Genomic DNA, 24,231 nt, shown 5'->3' with positions numbered 1-24,231 from the left:
TATCCATTCCTCGAAAGAATAAAATTATTTTCTTCACTTTAATAAGATTCATTGAATGAATTAAATTATTTTAGAAAATTCTAATAAAATTCAATAATTAAATAGGTATTTAATTTTAATTATTAACAAACATGATTATTAAAAAAAAACTTGAAAGAAACTGTTCATAAAATCAAGTACCTTAAAATTTTTCAATTAAAATTATTAAAGAAACTCCATTATTTTAAAAAATATTCAAAGAAATTCTTCGAAAGAATTGAATTAGGATTTTTAAAAATTTTAATAAAAAGCTTTCAAGGAATTCAAATATTCTCAAATTTTTTGATAATGATTCTTTTCAAGAATTCAATGATTTTCAATATATTAATTTTAAAACTTAAAATATTTAAAAAGAAAAATTATTAAAAAAGTTATAAAACAAAAAAGCAAACAATAACTAATTTTAAACTTGTTTTTTTAAATTTAAACTAATTTTACACAGATTACCGGAATACAACGATTATTAATACAGATTTTTTAATCTTTAATTTTAGAAATATTAAATATTTTAAAAAAAAGACTGAATATTTTTGTATTTTTTCCAGTGGTAAACAATTTACATTTGATTTTTGTAATTCCAAAGAGGCAGAATATGAATATAAATTAATATATAATAAAAAAAAATATGAAACTGAAACTGACACACAGTTATTATAGCATTAAAATTTATTTAATATGCTAAATTTAAAAGAACTAAAGAATTTAAAAAAAATTGTTTTTCTTTTTTTCTTCCTCTGACTAACGATCGTATTAGTTAAAAAAGAAAATAAATTATAACCCTCCTTTTCGCATCCTTAAATTTTTTTTGTTAATGTCGCAAAACTTTTTTCTTCGAAGGCAAAAGAAAATTTCTTTTCTCATATCGAGGAAGTAGATTGAAATTACGATAATAACTGGAAGAGAGCTTACACCCTAAGAAAGTAATCTGCAAGGCTTATCGCATTTCAAGTTTTAATGCAAGTTTGAACGAGCTTTTTGGCAGAGTGAATAATCGCCTAGAAGAGGAATATCACAGGCACGTCACCTCTTGACAAAAAAAGACAAAAAAAAAAAAAAAAAAATGAAAAAAAAAGAAAAACTTTTTTCCGGAGAATAAACTTACATGAGATTGACCGGATCTGACATTTTTGTAAGGTTGAAATAGCACCAGGTACACCTTAGGAGATAAAAGGCAGCCGAGGGCAACAGTCGCCGAGATGTTGATGCACATACACATACTCGCTATTTGTATCTGCAATAAAGAATATATTCCTTGTTATTTTGCAATTTTTCCAGAAAATTATAAATTTAATCATAATTTTTGAAATTTAACCAAATTATGTAATTTGAAAGAATTAAAATTAAATTAAATGTTTAGTTTTTGAATTTAAAAAAAAAATTCCTTGTTATTTTGCAATTTTTCCATCACAAAATTATAAATTTAATTGTAATTTTTGAAATTTAATCAAATTATGTAATAATTGAAAGAATTGAAATTAAATTAAATGTTTAGTTTTTGAATTTAAATTTAAAAATTAAATTTTTGTTTTTGAAATTAAATTGAAAATAAAATTTTTGTTTTTAATATCTAGTAAAATTATTGAAGATATGACTCAGCGATAATTAACAATAATGATGAAAATATCGATCATTTTAACTGATCGCTGAGTAATTATTTAAACGAAATTGAAAACTAAAATTTAATTTTTGAAAATAAATTGGAAATTAAAGTTTAATTTTCAGTAATTAATAGTAAAATTATAAATTTATTACTCATCGTTAATTAACAATTACGATTATATCGACCACTCTGAATGGTTTAAATTAACATTTTAAATTAAATTAAAAATTAAATTTCAATTTTTAATTAATATTTTAATTTTTAATACAAAAACATTTGCAAGAAGAATTTTTTTTCAGTTCAAAAGAAAAATAGAGCTTCATCACGAAAAAAAATACACTTTTTGTAAATTTGCAAAAATTTAATTTCAATTTAGAAGCAAATGTGAATTGAAATATATATGTGAAAGAAAGGAAAAATAAAAACCTTGTAGTCGTTATTGGTGCCAAAATAAATTGGAACAAAGGCCAACCACACAATACAGGTGGAATACATTGTGAAACCAATGTATTTAGCTTCGTTAAAATTTTCCGGTATTTTCCGTGTTTTAAATGCGTAGAGTGTGCACATGAGAATGAGAAACATATTGTAGACCAATGACATCATGAGAGAGAATGTTGACACACGACATGTGAGTACGGCCGTCAGTGGATACGGATGAATTTCCTTGATATCAGGCGGTTCAATTATTAGCCAAAAAATAGCACCAACCAGCTGAACTGCAGTAAGCCCTGTACAAAGACGGGTGTTACATAATTCGGAGCTCACCATTCATTATCACGATTTTCCTCAGATTTCCCACGAGTCTACATTTTCGTTTTTTTTTTCATCACCGTTGGTATTTATTTAAATTGTATAATAAAGTTAAAAGGTAACTTCTCAAAATATTATTAATTTACTGATTGTTTTTTTTCCTCCAAATTACTTAATTTTCCTTGAGGGAAATTTTAATTTAATGTTATAATTTTTTTCAACACGATTTAATAATTATTAATATAATTATAAATACCAATTGGATACAGTTTTTCTAAAAGGCATTTTCTAAAACTTTTTTTTTCCAATGAAGGTGAATTTTAGAAGTCTTTTCTCTAATGAAGGTCATTTTTAAAAAATTTTTTCTAACAAATTTTGAATTTCTACTAATAAATGACTACTAATAAAATAATACTAATAAATAATTCTACTAATAAATATTAAATAAATTAATTTGAAAATTTTTAATATCAAGTTTATAAATTCACAGTAAAAAAAATGCTTGTTTAATATTACACAAAAAAAATATATTTTACTCAAAATCCTAACTAAATTATATTTTTTGTCTAACAAATAAATTTTATTTGGTACAAATAAAAATGTTATTTGTATTGAATAAAATGTTCATTTAAAACAATTAAATAATTTAGTAAGTTCTGTGAAAACTATACTTACACTGAAAAAAAAAATTTAATTGATTCAATTAACCGATTAATTGACTATTATCCATTAAATATTTAATTGAATCAAATAATATTTATTGGAGTCAATTAAATGGTATTTGATTCAAATAACTGAAATTATTGGTTCAAATACCATTTAATTGAATCAATTAAATTTTTTTTAAGTGCATATTTGACTCAAATAAATTACATTTGGTTTAAATAAAACACTTCTTTGCTTGTAAATCTTTATAGAAACTCAATTTTAAAATAATTATACTTTTAGAGCAATTTTAGAATTTCATAAATTTCAAAACAATAAATTCTAGAAATCAAAACTTGTCGGGGTAATTCTAAAATAAATGATAAAAATCATAACTCGACAGAAGTAGGAAATAAATTTTAGACATCAAAACTTGGTAAAAATTGTATAATAAATTTTAGAAATCAAAACTTGTTAGAAAATTTATTTTTAGAAAAACTTTATTTGCGAATTTGATTTTGTTAGAAATTATTTAAAATATATTTTATTTAAAATTTATTTAGAAAAAAAAGAATTAGAAAATGGTAAATTAGAAAAAGTCACAGCCTAACAATTAAAAAATATATTGAGCAATTCCACGTGAAATGATGAAGTAAATATTTTAATTTTCTGGTATTGTCTTGAAACTCTGGTAAATTGTTGTTTTTATATAAAAGTTTATAAAATCCGAAATTATTAATTTTTTAAAAATAAATCACAATAACTATGGCGACTGCAATTGTGACGTTTTAAGTAAAGCTTTTAATTTCGATCAAACTTACAATTAATTGATTTTAAAATTTATAGAGTGAATTTGAAAGCATTATTTGTGCAATTTTCAAAGCCAAACAACTTTCTTCAAAACAAGAAGAACGAAAAGAAAAAAAATATAAAGGTTTTTTAACACTTATATTTTTTTCTTTCTTACCTCCCTTTTTTAAAAATAAATCTTATTTTTAAATTTTTATAAAAACTGCATTTTTTTTTCATTTTTTAATCATTGTCATTGGAAAGCTAATATTTTTGTCAATAAAATATATAAAACCAAAAATGAAAGTGAAAGAACAATATAGGTACTTAAAAAAAGTACATATTTTAAACCCTTTTTTTAATTTTCTTAAAAATCCATTGTTGCCCTATTTTCAAAAATTTTTGTAAGAAAGCACGTCGTTTTAATAAAAATGATAAAAATAAAAAGTAAAAAAGAATTTTACTAAAAGTTAAAAAATGAGATTATTTACTTTCGAAAAAAGCAGGGTACCAATTTTTTTATTACTTAATATTTTAATTTTTATTTATAGATATATTTTTTAAACTTAATTTTGTGATAAACAGGAAATTTTCTTCATTTAATGGAAAATAATCATTTGTTAATTTTTGAATTTTTCAACTGATTATAATAATTATTAACTAATTAATAAATTACATTTTTTTTAATTAATAATTTTCTTACTTTACAATTTTTTTAACTAACAACATTTTTATTCTGTTTTTTTTAGTTTCGTGTGATTTTCTATTGTTTTTATATTTTTTTATTTATCTATTTTTTTTAGTTTTACTTGTTTTTCTTTTTTATTTCAATTTTCAATATATTATTGAATGTTTCATTTTTTTCAATTTTATTTTCATTATTAAATATAATTTAATATTATACTGACTATTAATTATTTACAAACAAGAATATTTATTATAAAAATGTATTTTTTCATCGTTTTTATCACTTTTACTGGAAAGATAAGATTTTTATTAATTAACTATAATAATTTGAATGTTCTTTTGTCTATACTTTTGTTTTTTGTTAACTTTAGATAGATTGTATATTATATTATTATGTTATGATTATTTATATTTTATAATTGATTGAAAATTGTAATGACAAATAGAAATCATCAGAATTTTTTTCACCTCTTTTCATTAAAAGACTAAAATTTTGTTAAATATTATGTTTTGTCAAATTGAAATTATGCAGACTTTTGTTCTTTACTTCGAAACAAAATTAGAAAATTGTTAAACAACTGTGATGAAGAAATAGAAAATTTATTTATTTTGCATTATTTTTCTTTATGAATCACAATTTTTTTAACAAAATTATTATTTTGTTTTAGAAAAAGAAGAAAAATATTTACACAAATTCTATTTTTAATCTTATTTTTGGAACAGGATTTTCCACAGAAATTAAGACATTCAAAAATTCAAGATTCAAACCTTTTTTAAATTAAACAACTTATAAAAGTTTTTTTAATAATTAAAGATGACCGAGAGATAAAATCATTATTTTATATTATAAGAATATTGTTACTGTAACTTCATCAAAATTATTTTCATCATTTTAATTCAATTATCATTTTCTAGAATTTTAAATTATTTTTTATGAAAATTGAATTCCTTAAAAAAATTTTATTATTTATGAAAATAATTAAATGTTTGCATAAAATTTTATTAAAATTTTGTTTAAATAATTGAATTCTTTTTGGGAAATTTTTTAAAAATAGTACCATATATTGAAAATAATTGAAATTAGAAAATTTTTTGACAATTATTAAAATTAGGACAAGAATTTTTTTGACATTTATGAAAATAATTGAACTTTGGAGAAGAATTTTGTTATTTATAAAGATAATTGGGATTTTTTTTCAAATTTTGAACATAGTTGAATTTTATAAGAAGAATTGAGGCCTTGGATCCAATAACTCGCCCGACGCTCGGAGGAACGCGCGACTGCCAGTCAGTGAGCAGTGAGCGCCTCTGGGCCACTCACTGCTACCCGACTAGTATTAGCGCGTGCCTCCGAGCGTCGGGCGAGTTATTGGATCCAAGGCCTCAATTTTATTTTTCTTTGAAAATAATTGAATTTTTGCAGTTATTTGTAATTTCTCCAAAATTGAATTTTTTTAAGTGTTTTCAACAAAAATTTTTCAAAAAAATGTTCAAAAAGTAATTTTGTTTCTTTCTCGAAAGTAGATTGTTGTCTCATTTTCATTATTTACATATTTAATTGGAAAAAATCTCAGCTTTTCAATGAAAATAAAATAGTTTTAGTAAAAATTGAAAAATTACACTCATTTTTGAAAAAAGAGGGGTTACAACATTTTCGTTTGAAAAAAGATTGTTGGCATTGAAAAGTACTCAGAAAAATTTTAAAAACTTTAAATTGACTTTAAAGTTTAAAAATTAAAATCCTTTAATTTTTGTCGAAGCTACATGAAATTGAATATAACAATCTCCATAAAAATCTAATTTTTTCGATTACATCAGTTTACGTAGAATTGCTCTATTCCTATTTTTTCTATTTTCGATCGAGAAATCCAAATATTAAAAAAATAATATATAAAAATAATATATTTATAAAATAAATAAATTAAATATATATTTTAAATTTTTATGGTTTGAATTTCATCGAGAAATGAATTGAGCGCAATTTTGTTTAATTGATTACGTGAGAGGGAAAAATGTTGGATTCTTATTATTTAGAAATAAAAAGTTCTCACCGATTGTTATTGCCACTTGGCTTTTTGGCGATGTGAATGATGGTCGTTTCATTTGCCGACCCTCGTTGAAAATTCTCGAAATGCGGTTGGTTTTTGTTAAAATTGCACTATAGCAAATGCTTAAGCAAAGACCGAGACCAATTCGCAAGTAGGTGCAATTCCAGAATGTTGGCTTACTGAGAATTATAAAGCTCATCCCATAGCAGGAAAGGATACCAACCAAAAGCACGTAGCAGAGTTCACGACCAGAGGCCATGATTACTGGAGTTCTGTTGTACCTGTTCTCGACAGAAATAATAATAATCCAACATCATTAACGCATTTTTCTTCAAGCAATTTCAAGCGCATATTACAAAAGTCGCAAGTTTAGTTTAATCTTGCTTTTAATGTAAATTAAACAGAGATTCAAAATTGTTTTCAACAGTATTTTTTTAAACCATTAAGAAAAATTTTTTCTATTATAATAATATTGCACTATTTATTACAATTTATTACTATACAATTTTTAAACAATTTTTTAACAATTTCTTACTATTTATTACAATTTATTAAATTATTAATATTTCATTACTAATTATTATAATTTAGTCAAAAAATAAAAGCAATATTAATAAATCGTTGTGTTCCGGATGTTTTTAATTTCTTTTTCGTTTCCTCATGTTTTTGATCATTTTTCTTTCTAAACGTTTTTGAATTTTAAAATAACTGAAATTCTAATTAAATCTTTGGAAGATTAAATAATAACTTAATAATAAAAATTAATTAAATAAAATTGTCTTGAATTAAAAATTATAATTTAATTTGAAAACTTAATTAAACATTCTAAAACATAACAGTTACTTTTGTTACTAAAATTTCAATTTATATTTTCACTTGACCTTTTACTTATTTCTAAATTCAATTATTATTCAAAATTTCAATACTTTTTTGTAAATAAATATTTAAATATTTTTGTTGCTTATTTATTTTTTATTCACGGAAATTAAAATTTTTTAATTTCTATTTCAAACCTTCGCAGAAATTTAATTATAATTATCTAGAAATTACAAAATGTCGCCCTCCCGACGTTTTATTATTTTCTAGAATTTTTAACTGTGTCTTTCCTCCAAATCAATTAATTTAATAATTGATTAATTTCGCAGAAATTTAATTATAATTATCTAGAAATTACAAAATGTCGCCCTTCCGAAGTTTAATTATTTTCTAGAATGTTAAACTGCACTTTTCCTCCTAATCAATTATTTTTAATAACATTTCAAAAGTTTTCGTGAATTCAATTATTTAAAAACAAAAAGTTAATTAGACAAAATTGCTTTGAATTAAACATAATTTAATTTGTAAATTTTTTTAACATTCTCAAATATAAAAAGAGTTTTACTAAATTTTTGTGAAGTTAAACTTATTTTTATTAAAATACAGATTAGTATTATTTTTTATATAAAAAAATTGAATTTTGTTTAATTTAATTTAATGTTTCGGAAAAATTTATTAAAATTTTTTCAAAGTATAATAATTGAATTCTTTCAAGAATTTTTTGTAAAATTGTATTGAAAGTGATTGAATATTTAAAAAAAATGTTATTTAAATTGTTGAAAGTAATTAAATTGTTTCGAATAATTTTATTAGAATTTTTGAAAATAATAATTGAATACTTATAGAATTTTTAGCAAAATTTTATTAATAATAATAATTGAATTTCTGTGAAGAATTTTATTATTCGAATTTTATTGTGAAAATAATTAAAATTTTTCAAAGAATATTATATCTAAATTGTTGAAATTAATTGAATTGTTTCGAATAATTTTAATAAAATTCATTAAAATAATTCAATTTTTTTTCAGAATTTTTAGTGGAATTGTATTGAAAATAATTGAAATCCTATTAATTAAATTTTATATTATTAACGAAAATAAATGAATTATTGTTATGAATTATTTCATTAAAATGTCAGAAAATAATTAAGTTCTTGAAAAAATTCTCATAAAAATTTTATTGAAAATAAATGAATTCTTTCGCGAAATTGGATTAAAATTTCATTAAAAATAACAAATAATAATTAATAAGTTAATTAATTTATGCTAACTAATTAATTGAAAACTAATTAATAATTAGTTAATTAATGAATTGTTTAAAATTTTTATTCTAAAATTAATAAATTATTCAGAGTTACAAAAAATTTTTTAGGTAGAAGAATTTTTTCCCTTACTCCCCCACCCCTTCCTACTCATCTTTTTATTTGTGTTGTGTGAAAAGAATACGAAAGAACGAACAATAAAAGTTTTTAAACATGAAAAATGAAATCAAGAGCTTATGTTTATGATTTAATTTATATCCTTCTCAGTTGGCAAGAGTTGTGTTAATTGATCAATGTTACGCGAGAGTACTCTCGAGAAAACTAACGCCCGAGTGTTAATTTACCCGCGTTGAAAATCACACCTTGTCAATTAGTTAAGAAATTTATAATTAAAATTATTGAGGTCAATTTCAAGTTTCTTTCGCCCGAGTCGTGTACTGACCTATAAAATAAATTCTAATTTACACTTTAAGTTTTCTAAAAATAAATTTAAAACTCGCATTTTATTTATAGTCTGTCTCTATCTAATAATACTAATTTTGCGGATTTGATATTTTTTTTTCCTGGCAAAATAATATTGTAATTGTAATTTTTTGTGATTATAATTGTAATTCATTATTTTTTTCAATTCGAAACAATTGTAATTGGAATTTTTATTTGTTATTTGTAATTGTAATTGTATTTGTAATTGTAATTGTAATTGTAATTGTAATTGTAATTGTAATTGTAATTGTAATTGTAAAATTGTAATTGTTATTGTAATTGAAATTTTATTTGTAATTGTAATTGTAATTACAGTCGTAATTTAAATTATAACTTTAATTCATTAAATTTAAAAATTAATAAAATTAATCGAAGAAGATAAAACCATTTTTTTACAATTCTAATTAACACCTTACAATAAAATTTTCCATTTTCTCTATTTCTAATTTTTTACTTTCGTTTGTTGTTTAATTCATGCAAAACTATGCAAACTTTCTTATTAAAATGAACTATCAGAGAGGAAAATGTATAGAAGAATTTTTTTTAATGGTTATGAAAAATGCTTTATCATTTTTTGTTCTAAAATGAAAAATTCTTTAGTAGAAAAAAAAAATGTATAAAAGGGTGAAAATTGGAAAAAGATTAGGAGAAATTATTTACCGAATAAAAACGGCAGTTGTAAAGAGAGTACTGAAGATTCCAATGGAGGCATAAGCGAGAGGAACTATTGCCCAAGGACTCGTCCAGGGAATAACCTCGGGTGTTAATTTTATACAATTTGTTTTATTATCATTTGGTGCATAACCGTCAGCACACCTTTGACACGAGTCATTAAAAACGTAAGCTTCTTGGGGACACTGCACACAACTCCAGCAGCATGCTTCCTGAAATTGAAAAATAAACAGAATAAATTACCATAAAAATAATAATTACAGTGAAAATTTAAACAGTAAATAGAATCAAATTGTAATGAAGATCAGAAAAATATATAACGTTTGAAAATATAATATAATAATCATATCTAATTTATTTATATTGATCTTGCTTAAACTCAAACAAATTAATTAATTTAATTAATTAATTTAGACTCAATTAATTTATTTGATTCAATTAATTTAATTACATTCAAAAAATTTAAATTAATATTCTTGAATCACCAAATTTTAGAATTTCTTAATTAAACTATTCAAAACTTCTTCAATATTTTTGTTAAAAAAATATTTAAAAAACATTTTGCTAGTTATTTTAATTGAAATTTCAAATAATTTAAATGTAAAACCTTTTGAAATTTAATTAAAAATTACAATTGCAATTTTTTCAAAATTCAATTTTGGAATTCAATTCTTCTCAGAATTCAATTACGAGAATTGAATTATTTAAATACAAAAATTTTTTTTTAATTTTTGTAATAAAATAATTTTTTCTTGTAAAATTTTTCAAATCTATATTTAAATTAAATTCTAAAAAATTCTAGAGAAAATGATGTCAGAAAAATTTTAAAAGAATTTATTCTAAAATTATTTACGAGGAATATTCTTCTATATTAATAATCATTGTATTCCGGTAATTTGTTCGCAGTTTGAAGTTAATTGTTTGCATTTTTGTTTCTTAACTTTTTTTAAATATTTTACTTTTTAAATACTTGTTTTTAATTTTAAAATTAATATTAATATTGAAAATAATTGAATTCCTGCAAAGAATTTTATCAAGAAATTTGAGAATAATTTAATTTCTTTGAAGAATTTTATTAGTTATGAAAATAATTGAATTCTTGCAATGAATTTTATCAAAAAATATGAGAATAATTGAATTCATTCGAAGAAAATTATTATTTACCAATGAAAATAATTAAATTCTTGACAAGAATTTTATTAAAATTATCATTTTATCTTTATAAATAATATAATTCTTCGCAGAAATTCAATTATTTAAAAAAATTTTTCTGTATTCAATGATTTTCAATATCTACTATTTTATTAAAATTTTTCAAAAGAATTCAATTATTTTGAAAAAATCTTAAAATCAATATAATTTTCCATAAACATTTAATTATTTTCATAAATAAAAAAAAATTTCACAGAAATTCAATTATTTACAAATGTTTTATAAATTTCTTCGAAATAATTCAATTATTTTCATAAATAATAAAATTCTTTACAGGAGATTCAATTATTTTCATAAATAATAAAATTTTTTACAGAAATTCAATTATTTTCATGAATAATAAAATTTTTTACAGAAATTCAATTATTTTCATAAATACTAAAATTTATCGCAGAACTTCATAATTATTTTAAATATACAATTTTTATCGAATTCCTCGAAAAATATAATAATTATTCTTAAAATTTTTTTTAAGATTCGTCAAAAGAATTTAATTATTTAACAATTTGTTGATAAAATTCTTTATGAGAATTCAATTTTAAGAAAAATTTTTAAAATATTCAAAAGAAAATTTTTTCCATCGAATTGTAATAAAATGAAAAGTAAAAAGTGAGAAACAAATAAAATAACAAAATAAATTTAAATAATAAATATGTACAATTAAAAGTATATTAAAAATTTTTTACATAAAAATTATCTAGGATTTGTTAATATATTTTTCATTAAAGTAATTAAAAAATTGCTCGATTTTCTGAAATTGGAAATCAAACCAAATTCAGAAATATTCTTGAGAAATTGTTTGAATAATATTTCAGGAGAATTATTCATAAATTTTTAAGTTTTCCTAAAATATATGTTTTTGTACAATTGGAAAAAACATGAAAAATGAAAGAAATAAAATAAGAAAGAAGACCAAAAAGTTCGAATAAAAAATAGAATAATAAATAAATAAATAAATAAAATTAATAATAAATAAATTAAAAATAAGTAAATAATTGAAATAGTAAATAGACAAAATAATTATACAAATTATAATAAAAAATATCTGTTTATTAATTTACTTTATTTATTTCATACACTACAAGTTGAGCAATAAAATTAATCCCCTTGAGTTTTTACTTTATTTTTGTGATTTATAAACCTTTGGGAAAAAGGTCTTGGAAAAAAAGTTTTCGAAATTGTAAAAAAAATTAAATAAAGAAATAAAATAAGAAAATACGATAAGTGAAAGAAAAATTAATAAAGAAATAGTTAAAGAAATACTTTCAAAAAATCTTAAACGGTCAACATAATTAGAAAAAAGCCAAAATAAAATTGAAAAAAACCGAATATCTAATTATTATTCGGTTTTGTTTTCCAGATGCCTTATTGGTTTTCGAATTCGCAAATTTCAATTAAGGAGCGAGGGTTAAAATTATTGTTTCTTAATTTATTAAAATTTTTAAAAATGGCTATTTTTACACATCATTTCCTTTTATTATCTTTTATCTTTTCCTGAGGAGGGGGTTGAAAAAAAAATTTTTCCCCACCTTATTTTCCGAATGGTCTATTATAGCTTCTGAGGATACCATTGAGAGAGCAGATTCTTGTAAAAAAAAAAAAACGAAAAGAAGGGAAGAGAAAAAAAATCTTGTAAAGAGCAGAGGGTCTCTTTATTCAATATCGGTTAGGGAAGCAGGAAATATTTCATTGACTACGTTTCCTCTATTCATTGACCATCTTTCTCTCACTCTCGAGAGACAGAAAATGAGATCTACATTTTATTCAATTTTTTTTTATTTCTTCCTTTTTGAGGTATATGCTTCCGAATTTTTTCGAAAGTGATGAGATTTTTTTTTTTTTCTTTGCTTTTTCATGAGAAAATTTTCCTTTTTAGCTTTTATTCGCTATAGAAAACCTGTCGGTGACTATTTTCAGAGAATCTATAGGTCGTTCCCTTGAGTATCTTTTCTTCTCTTCTCGCCCACATATGTGTTGATATAAATTTATGTATGTATGCATAATATGTAGTTGCATTGAAAAGCTAAAGCTCACAACCTCGGGGATGGTATATAGTATATATGTGTATGTAGAAAGAACACGAGATACTTGAGATCATTGCTGCAGTGATGATTTAAATATATTGGCCTCTCAAAATTTTTTAGAAGTGTTTTTTTAGCAATTTTTTTTTTTGTTAATTTTCAACGTTTCCATTTGTGAATTTTTTTTTATTTTAATTTTTTTTTATTTTCTTATTGTTTTATTTCAATTCTTTTATTTTATATTTTATTGTTTTTATTTCAAATTTTTCTTCAATTTTATTTTTTGCTATTATTTTAAAAAAATTTCTTTTTGAAATTTAATGGAAATTCTTCATTTTTAAAAAAGTATAATTTTTCTAACAGTATTTATTTAAATTTAAAAAAAATTAAGAATTATTTGAACAATTCGTTTAAAAATCGCCATAAGATATTTCTAACAGCAACTTGAATGTAAGATATTTTTGATAAAAAAAATAAAATAATTGAACTTTCGAGTAGGTATCACTGGAACAATCCGAAAAATAATCAGTTTAATTCTAAATTTTTTTGAAAATTCAAATTATTTATTTTCCAAATTTTCAACTATAGAACTCTTCAAAAATACAATTATATTTATAGATATATTATTATTATTTTATTTTATTTATAGCTTACTACCTTTTTTAAATAAAATATGCAATTTTAAAAATAATAGAATTTAAAAATTTTCTAATTTAAATTTTTTTTGAAAACACTAAAAAAAATTCAATTTTGAAGAAATTATAAATAATTGCAGAAATTTAATTATTTTCAAAAGCTATTTTGATAATTGGACCTCAAAAAATATTGAAATTACAATTTTTTTTTGCTCTTTTATAATAAAAAGAAATTTTATTACAAAGCAATTTAGATAAAAAGCGTTTTTAATTTGTAAAACAAAAAAAAAATGATTTCCCACGCAAAAGGAAAGAAAGGAAAATTAAAAAAACAATATTTTCGAAAATAGTTTTGAAAATAAAATGAGACTTTGATCACAGGAGCATAAATATACCAGAGGGGACTAATTACGGCTTGACTCTCAAATCCACCCGAAAGTTTTGTTCTTTGAACAATGTGAGAACTATATATATGTATATATATCAAGAATTTTGCTATGTACATATAGTACCTATAGCTCAAGTAATGATTACAGTGATACGCTCGTAATTTTCGTGATTCGCTTTAGGCCAGTAATTCGCGAATCTATTGACAACCGTGATTTTATCGTCGATATCCGCACTGACATATGATGCCCATTACAGTCATGTTCAATTCTCTTTCTCTCCATGTGTGTGCTTGGAATGTGGGTTCTCACAAATTGATGCAATTTACTTCGTTTTATCCATCGAAACGTATATGGATCTTTTAGGATATCATTACAATAAAAAGTCGTCAGACTTCTTTGGAGGAATTTTCCTTTATTGTTTTCTCCAAGAACGAAAAAAAAGAAGAGAAGACATTTTTCTCTTCTCAGGGAATATAAATTTGTTCAAAATCGAATAGTGCGAAATAAAAGAATTTCAAAGAAAAAATATTTTTTTTAATTAATTCAATTTAATTTCAATTACCGGGAAATCAATTAAAAATTTTTAATATTTTATACTTTCGGTCATTTTTTTTAATCCAAAAACCAGAAAAAAAATATCCCAAAGAACAAAATACAGAAAACTGTTATCAAGCAAATTAACAAATTTTTTCTTTTTAAATTTTTGAATAATTTAACAATAATAAGAATATAAAAAATCCACTTGTTAAAAAATTTAATTTCTTACACTGAAAAAAAATTTATTTGATTCAAATAACCGGTTAATTGACTATTATCAAGTAAATATTTACTTGAATTAAATAATATTATTTATTAGAGTCAATTAAATGGTATTTGAACCAATAATGTCAGTATTCGAAGCAATTACCATTTAATTGACTCTAATAAATATTATTTGATTGAATTAAATATTTAATTGATAATAGTCAATTAATCGGTTATTTGAATCAAATAAATTTTTTTTTAGTGTAGTTAATAAATTATTATTATTTACAATTTTCAAAAATATGAATAATATTCTTGAAATTTTTTTTTTTTTTTTTATAAAATGTCTCCTAAGAATTCAATTCTTTTTCAAAATTTTTATAAAATTCTTCAAAAGCATTCATTTATTGTCATAAATAATAAAATTCTACGAAAGAATTCATTTATTTTCAGGGACTGAAGAAATTATTTAGGATTTAAATTTATTTTTTATTATTACAATATGTTACAATTTTTTTAATTTAATTTTCAAATATATTAAAAAAAATGAGTTGAAATTTTACTGTCAATTTTCCTTAAAAATAATTATTTTCAATTTTAATAACATTCCTCGAAAAAGTTCAAATGGTATTCAAGATATTAATAAATATTAAAATTTTTAGTAAAATTCTTCGAAAGAATTTAATTATTTTTATAAATAATAAAATTTTCCAGAAAATACAATTATTTTCATAAATAATAAAACTTTTAAGAAGAACTCAATTTTTTTCATAAATAACAAAATGCCTTACAGATTTCAATTATTATTATAAAAAATTTATATAGAATTCTTAGAATAAATTTAATTATTTTCAATTCTTTGTAGGCACTCAATTATTTCATTTTAATAACAATTCTCAAAAAAATCAATTTATTCAAAAATGAAATTTTTTGAGATAATAATTAATTATTTTCAACAATTATAATGAAATTCTTCACGAGAATTTAATTATTTTCAGAAACAATGAAATTTTTCAGATGTTTTCAATTATTTTTATAGATAATCAAATTTTTCAAAAGAAGTAAATTATTTTCATAAATTTTAATACAATAACTGAATTACTTGAAAGAAATTCAATTATTGTAAAATATTTTAATAAAATTCTATGCAAAAATTCAATTAAATTAAAAAATAGTAAAATTTCTTGCAAAAATTAAATTATTTTCATTACAGTGTTAATAAAATCTCACAGACATTGAATGATGTTCAAAAAAATTTATAGAATTCTTTAATGTATTTTCAAAAATTTTAAGAAATTTCTATAAGCAATTAAATTTTATTTTCATAAAATTAAATAAAATTATTTATAAGGTTTCAATTATTATGTCAATGTAATTTTAATAAAATTCGTCGAAACAATTTAATTATTTTAAAAAATTGTAACAAGTTTTTCGATGCAATTCAATTATTTTCAAAATTTTAATAAAATTCCTCATAAGAATTGAATTATTTTTATAAATTTTAATAACAAACTAATATAACAAAGAATTCAGTTATTTTTATAATAAAATAAAATTCTTCTTCTGTAAAAATTAAATTATTTTAAAATTATAAGGTTATAGTAATATTTATAAAATTTTAATTATATTAATTTATAAATTTTTTTTTAAAAATTAACTTATACACGCAAAATTATGAAAAATATAATAATTTCTAAATATTATTTGCAAAATTTATTCTCTAAACCTGATTTAGAAAAAATCTGAACTAAACATTAAGTTATAGAATTTGTAATTTATTTTTATTATATTTTTTCATTTGATTTATTATTTATTTATTACACAAATGGGGCCAATAAAAGACTCTTATTGTATTTTATTATTATTTTATTTTTTTGCAATTTTTAATGAAAGCGAGAAAATTTTGCACTAAAAACTACATTAAAAATTTAAAATATATTTTTATTAGTATTTTATACAATTTTTTAAAGTTCGTTTCACCTTTACTTTATTTTCCATTAATAATTCAATTCTTTATTTAACATTATTTTATTTTCTCTTTCTCGGTACACTTTTATTTAAAATATATTTTATTTTTATACAATATTTAAAGAGAAAAAAAAAACTTTTTTTGTAGATAAAATATCGACATCGGAAAAAATACGTTGTTTGTAAAATACTTTCTTCACTAAACAAATAAGTTGGAAAATTTTTATTTACACTTTTCCTGAATGTTTATTTCTGAGAATATTCTATTCAGCACATGGCGTCATTCTGTCGCTTCAATAAACAATTGTATTTGGGTTACGAGATCATAAACTGAATGAGTGTGGTGTATGGAACTTTGAATTTGCACTAGGTAAAATATTAATAAAATATTATTACTCTCTCGTATTGTTAATTTTAGGATTATTAACTTTAAAAAATAAAGTGAACACATAATAAAATTTCAAAGTGAAAGAATTTTTTAATTTGAAAATATATTTTAAAAATAGTTTCTGTTAATTAAAAACTTTTTTATTAAAAAGTAATATAATATTAAATTGTAAAGGAAAATATTTTCTCATATTAAATATCCGTCAACCTTTGTAGCGAGTAAAAATTTGTTGTAATTAGAAAATTTTTTCTATCTTTGTTTTGCTATATATGGAATTTGCAAATATTGCTATTTGAACAAATGGAAACTAATTTTCCATTGTCCCATTGAATGGTATTGCTAATTTTGTGACAAATTGTCGAGAGATAATTTAACAGCTGGTTAGTCACCGAAAGTCAAGTGCAATATTCAAACCGCAATAATCGAAGTTACTGTTAGTATTTCAAATGTGTTGTTTACTTCCCTTTGGCGGGATTACGTCCGAGTTTGAGAGAGTGAGTTGTTTCCTGTTTCGATATTAACTTCTGTCGATTTGTTTAACTTTGAAAACCGGAAGGAAAACTCAACTCTTATATCTTTCTCTCTTAATGTTTCCTTTAAATTGATAGAAAGTTATTTTACTTTTATATTTCAAGAAAAAGAAGAAACAACAAAATGACAGGTTTATTTCATAAAATGATTATAGAAAAATTTAAGAACTCGATTAAGAAAGTTATTTCAATTTCTCGTCTTTTTTTTATAGCTATGTGTAAAAAACTTTTTGCATCGTGAAGAATCCTTTCATCGCCAATAAATAAAAACAATGAAATATTGATAAATTGACGAGAAAACGATTTTTAAAAAGTTTCTTCTTTCAAAAACTTATGTTGGGGATATTTTCTCTTATATAATATCTCGAAGAAATTCTTCTTCTCAACATGGAAAAATTGTAACGTATCATCTTCTTTGGCTGAATATGTCCTTTTTTTTTATCTACTTCCAATTTACTTTAATATCGTTGATGCCCGAGAAAAGCGATATTCCTGATACCAGGACGATGACAGTTTTTTCCCTCCTTCTAGCACATCGAAACTGCTAGTTGAAGAATTTTTCCAAGTTGTGTGATATTGTGTGTAAAGCCGTGCGATGCAATTCGCTTGCAGTCAGCGAAATCATATCATAAAATATGTCTCGCCAAAATAAAGAAACGAGAGGAAAATTATTGCTTTTTTTTATTATTATACGATATAAGTAAAAATATGTCAAAATTTCTAATTTTACAGTATTTTATAATATTTGGTAAATTTAAATTTTTTTTTTCTTCGGAAATTTTCTAATTCTTATATATTTACTTTTTAAAATGAAATTAGCAATTTTAAAAATAATAGAATTTAAAAATTTTTAATTTAATTTTTTGTTGGAAAACACCAGTTTTAATATAATTTCACGAAGAAATTTTAATAATTTTTAGAATATTCTTTATAGAATTCTTCAAAAGAATTAAATTATTTTCATCACCAAATTTAATTCTTTGCAGGCTTGCAAAAAAAAATGAAATTCTAAATCCTTTTTTTTTATTGAGAGATCGAGAGTTTTGAGTTTTAAAATATTATAACTGTTTTCTTGATCAGAACCTTCAATTATATTTAAAAAATTTAATAAAATTCCTCAAAATTATTTTCATAAATAATAAAATTTTTTTAAAGAATTCAATTTTCATAAAAAATAATTTAAAATTCTAGAAAATAATAATTGAATTAAAACGATGAAAATAATTTTAATGAAGTTATACAGTAACAGAATATTCTTATAATATAAAATAATGATTTTATCTCTCGGTTATCTTTAATTATTAGAAAACATGAAGAAATCGATCACTCCGAGTCTTCGACTCGGAGCAATCGATATCTTCATGTTTTATAACAAATACTTTTATAAGTTTTTTAATTTAAAAAAGGTTTGAATTTGAAATTTTTAAATGTCTTAATTCCTGTGGAAAATCCTGTTCCAAAAATAAGATTAAAAATGGGAATTGTGCAAATATTTTTCTTCTTTTTCTAAAACAAAATAATAATTTAATTTAATTTTTTTTTGTTAAAAAAATTGTGATTCATAAAGAAAAATAATGCAAAATAAATCAATTTTCTATTTTTTTTGTCACAGTTGTTCAACAATTTTCTAATTTTGTTTAGAAGTAAAGAACAAAAATCTGCATAATTTCAATTTGACAAAACATAATATTTAACAAAATTTTAGTCTTTTAATGAAAAGAAGTGAAAAAAAATTCTGATGATTTCCATTTTTCATTACAATTTTGAATTAATTATAATATAAAAATAATTATAAATTTATAACATAATACATATCTATACATACATTATAATAATCGTAAGTTTCTTTTCCGTTAGCAAATTATCTGCATTCCTTTGTTTGTTTTGAATATTAATTTTTGTGGGTTATTTTTATTTTTTTTTAATGTAAAAAAAAACGAAAAAAACTCGTTTTATTCACTTCTCAAAATTGACAAAATTTCCATTCCATATTATTTATTTTCTTGACTTTTTCCTAATTTTCATCAAAAATATTTACTTTTTTCTTATCCTGCTAATAAATTGAATTTCTGCTACGAATTTTATTATTCATAAAAGATTTTAAAATAATTTTTTAAATAATTGAATTCTATTTGGAAATTTTATGAAAATAGTAGATATTGAAAATCATTGAATTGCGAAAAGTTTTTAAAGATAATTAAATTTTACAAAGAATTCTATTAAAAAATTTGTCAATAATTGAATGTCTGTGGGAAATTTTATTAAATTTTTTTAACTTAGAATGTTTTCAGGACCTTAAAAATTTTCAATGTTTTCAGGACAAATTTATTTGATTAAATTTTTTTGAAAATAATTAAATTCCTAAAAAACATTTTATTATTTATGAAAATAATTGAATTCTTGCAAACGATTTATTAGAATTTTTTTAAATAATGGAATTTCCAAGAAGAAATTTATTATTTTCAAAAATAATTGAATTATTGTGATGAATATTGTGATTTATGAAAATAATTGAATTTTGAAAAAAAATTTTATTAAAATACCTCAAAATAATTGAATTTTCGGGAGTAATTTTTTTATTTATCGTTAATAATTGAATTCTTTCGAAAAATTATTTGTGTAAATAATTGAATTCTTAGAAAAAATGTTATTAAAATTTAAAAAAATTAAATTCTTTCAAAAAATTTTAATTAAAATTGTATTTAAAACAATTAATTTCATTCGAACAATTTTATTCAATTTTTGAAAATAATTATTCAATTCTTCCATAGAATTTAAAAAAAAACATTTTTTTAAATAATTTATTTTTGTTGAGGAATTGAAATTAAGTTTTTAAGAATAATTAAATTTTTAAGCAATTCCTGTAAAATTGTATTAAAAATAATTGAAATCCTGCTATGAATTTTATTATTTATGAAAATAATTGAATAGTTTTTAATTTGAATAGAATTTTATTATAATTCTCAAAAATAATTGAATTAAAGAGAAGAATTTTGTTACTTTTGAAAATAATTGAATTATTGTGGAAAAGCTTATTAAAATATTTAAAAAGTATTGAATTTCTGTAAAAAATTTTATTATTTTTGAAAGTAAGTGAATTCTTCATTAGAATTTTATAAACATTGTTTTAAATAATTATTTTTTTCGAAATATAATAAATATTATGAAGATTTTATTATTTAAAATAATTGAATTCTTGTGTGAAAACTTTATTTGTGAAGATAACTGAATTTTTCGATTATTAATTTAAAATAGTAATGAAAATAATTGAAATTCTTCGATGAGTTTTATTATTTATGAAAATAATTAAATTCTTGCTTAGAATTGAATCAAACATTTTTTTTTAAATTGATTTTTCATGAAAAATTTTATTATTAGTGAAAGTAATTGAATTATTGTGAAAAATAAATTGCATAAAATTTTGTTAAATTATTGATTTTTCGAAATTTTTTTGAAAATTAGCGAATTTACGAATGAAAATACATTCAAATTATTATAGTTAATTAATTAATTTAAAAAAATAAAATATAAAAACTGTTTTGTAAGAGACAAGGAATTGATACGAGAGAAAACATAGAAGAAACGATTTGAAGTTGTTACGTCCCTTAAATGAAACTTTTCATAAATTGAACTCAGTTTAAAGTTGCAAACAAATTTTAGTTATAGTACTTTTCTATTAGATTATCTGAACAGTAAGCTTGAAAAAGTTTTCTTATAAATTTACAAGTTTGACCTCCTGCAGCAGACTTTTGCGTATTTCTCTTTGGGCTTTTGTTGAATATTCCTCGCTTCTTATGCTTCTTCAACTTCCATTCTTCTTCTCCTCGTTTTTTTTCACCTCTTCTCTTCCATACCACCTTTTCAGTAATCGATTGGTTTTGTCTCTTGTAAATAAGGAAGTTAAAGTTCGAACGTGTTTCGCTGCGATTAGAGAATGAAAGAGAAAAGAACTGGCTCGAATTTATGAGACCATTTCACCTGGCAAACGATCTTAACACCCTCACCAATTCCGCATTTACACAAGCCTCCACGATTACCCCAACAGTTATCGCACAAATGCTTCCGCTCTCGCTATAAAATACACATAACTCGCCAACAAAAGGCAGAAATTTCATGTGTATTGTCAAAATGAATTGAAAACTTTTAATGGCTCTAATCTTCTCCCTTTTTTTTTTTTTTACCTTTTGGAAAAAGAATTCCAATGGAATCTCGAAAAAGTTCTTTAAAAAAGAATTTCTATTTTTCAGAATGATTAAACTTTTTAGAGAGAAAAAATAAAATTTATACCTATTAAATTTTTCAATTTTATTTATGATACAAAATTCAAAAAGAAAAATTACTCGAAAATTTTATCTATCTTTTAATAATCGTATTTCGGATGACTGATATCATTTTAAAGTTGGCAGTTTTTGTTTGCTATTTCGTTTCCTAATTTTTGTGCGATAATTTTTCAATAATGCAAATGTTTTGAATTTCAAAAATTAAGGAAATTCTAATTTAACCCCTTCACAGTGTTTGACGTCTATAGAGGCAAAAATAATTCGTGCCCCCAGTGTGTATGACCGCTATAGTGGCATCGAAAAAAAAGATATATAAAAGTTAACGAATCTTGCTAAAAATGCCTACTCGGGAGTTTTCGGGGTCGCTGAATCCAAATCCGTTCTTGAAAATTTTAAATTCAAAATGTCGACCAAAATTTTTTTTAAGTTTACGAATTTGGCTGAAAATGCTCATTCGGGGGTTTTTGAGGTCTCTAAATCCAAATATTTAATCAAAAATTCAAAATTCAAAATGGCGGCTCTAAAATGACGACCAAAAAAATTTAAAGTTCTCAAATTAGTTCTTAAAACTTAAAGCAGAGGAATTAATATGTCCGATGTTTTAAAACATTGTGAAATATTCAAAATCAATCTATATTGACAAATTTAATAATAGTAATTAAATTAAATAATAATAAATAAATAATATTAATTAATTATCGATAAATTTAAATAAATAATAAATTAAATAATAGATCAAAAAAATGAAATTATTAAAAAAAGTAATGAAACGAAAAATAAAATTAATAAAGAAAAAATTAATTAATAAAAATTAAATAGGTAATAAATTAAATAATAACTAATAATACATATGATATTTTTATTACATAATATTTAAATAACGTTAAATAACTTTTTTCTAAGTTAATTAAACTTAGTGAAGATTTCACTATTTTTAAAAATTCGAGCATTTTTAGCCAAATCTGGAAACTTTAAAAATTTTTCGGTCGCCATTTTGAAGCCGCCATTTTGAATTTTAAAAATTTAACAAGATATTCCAAATCAGCGACCCCAAAAACTCCCCAATTGAGCATTTTTAGTCAAATTAGGAAACTTTAAAATTTTTAAAGCCGCCATTTTGAATTTAAAAATTTTGATCAAATATTCTGATTCAGCGACCCCGAAAACATAAAATATAATAATATCAAGTAATTAAAAAAATAATTTTTTTTTGCACCTTTGTGGCACGAAAAGCTTATTTTGACTACACTGCTAAGGGGTTAATGTTTTGGAGATTTTTACTAATTCAAAATTAGAAAATAAGATTTGTATTTTGTAATACTATTTTGCAAGAAAAATTCAGAAATCATTTTATATTTTATAATTTTGCGTTAATAAATTAAGTTTTTTTAAATATAACAAATAATATTTTTGTTACAAAAAGTATTATCATTTTTGCAACATTTATAATTTTGAATCTGAAATAATTTAATTCTTGGAAAGAATTTTAATAAAAATAAGTCTCGAACCCTACGTTTGCAGAGAGAGTGTACAAACTATATTTTATATTGAAATACCTACTCTCTAAATTTGAATTAGTAAAAATGTTTACTAATTTGAATTTCTTGAAGAAAAAAAGTTATTTATAAAAATAATTGAATTTTCACGAAGAATTTTATTAAAATTTATGAAAATAATTGAAATCAATTGAAAATATTTATTAATTTTGAAAATAGTTTAATTCTAGCGAAGTTTTTTATTAAAATTGTTGAAAATAATTAAATTCTTGAAAACGAATTTTATTTAAAAATGTTAATTTTTTCCTAGAATTTTTATTAAAATTGAATTGAAAATAATTAAATTATTTCAAGAAATTTTTATTAAAATTTTATTGAAAATAATTTAATAATTGAATGCCTGCAAAGAATTAAATTTGTCGATGAAAATAATTTAATTTTTTTGAAAAATTTTATACATTTTTTTTTAAATATTTGAATTTTTGTATAAAATTTTGTTATTTATGAAAAAAATTGAATTACAGTAGAGACTCCATTATCCAGACCCCTATTATCCGGATATTCGATTATCCGGACAAATTTAAAATTAAAAAAATTTTTTTTAATATAAAGTTTATAAGGTCTCAAGCCGTTAACTTCTATTTTAAATTTCTCCCCGACAACAAACACGAAATGTTGCGTTTTAAAGTGTTTTAATTATTTTAAGAAAATGTTTATGTAAATATTTTGAAATATTTCTAACTAAATATTTATTAATGTTGACTTTAAAAGTTTT

The 24,231-nt window shown here is 21.2% G+C and overlaps 1 protein-coding gene across 2 annotated transcripts in view; it reads right to left on the bottom strand.

Moving 5' to 3' along the window:
- Positions 1-24,231, bottom strand: part of LOC122504579 (metabotropic glutamate receptor 7-like) — a 330,791-nt gene that overhangs the window by 8,148 nt on the left and 298,412 nt on the right. For both annotated transcript variants that reach the window (XM_043615752.1, XM_043615753.1), the window contains 4 exons: positions 9,782-10,005; positions 6,565-6,842; positions 2,066-2,370; positions 1,142-1,270 (listed from right to left, as the gene is read on the bottom strand). In XM_043615752.1, the coding sequence (XP_043471687.1) occupies positions 1,142-1,270; positions 2,066-2,370; positions 6,565-6,842; positions 9,782-10,005 (936 nt within the window). The remainder of the gene's footprint in view (positions 1-1,141; positions 1,271-2,065; positions 2,371-6,564; positions 6,843-9,781; positions 10,006-24,231) is intronic.

Source organism: Leptopilina heterotoma, unplaced genomic scaffold, assembly GCF_015476425.1.
Source record: "Leptopilina heterotoma isolate Lh14 unplaced genomic scaffold, ASM1547642v1 Lhet_305, whole genome shotgun sequence".
NCBI classification, from domain to species: domain Eukaryota; kingdom Metazoa; phylum Arthropoda; class Insecta; order Hymenoptera; family Figitidae; genus Leptopilina; species Leptopilina heterotoma.
This window is presented reverse-complemented; position numbering and strand designations above follow the sequence as displayed.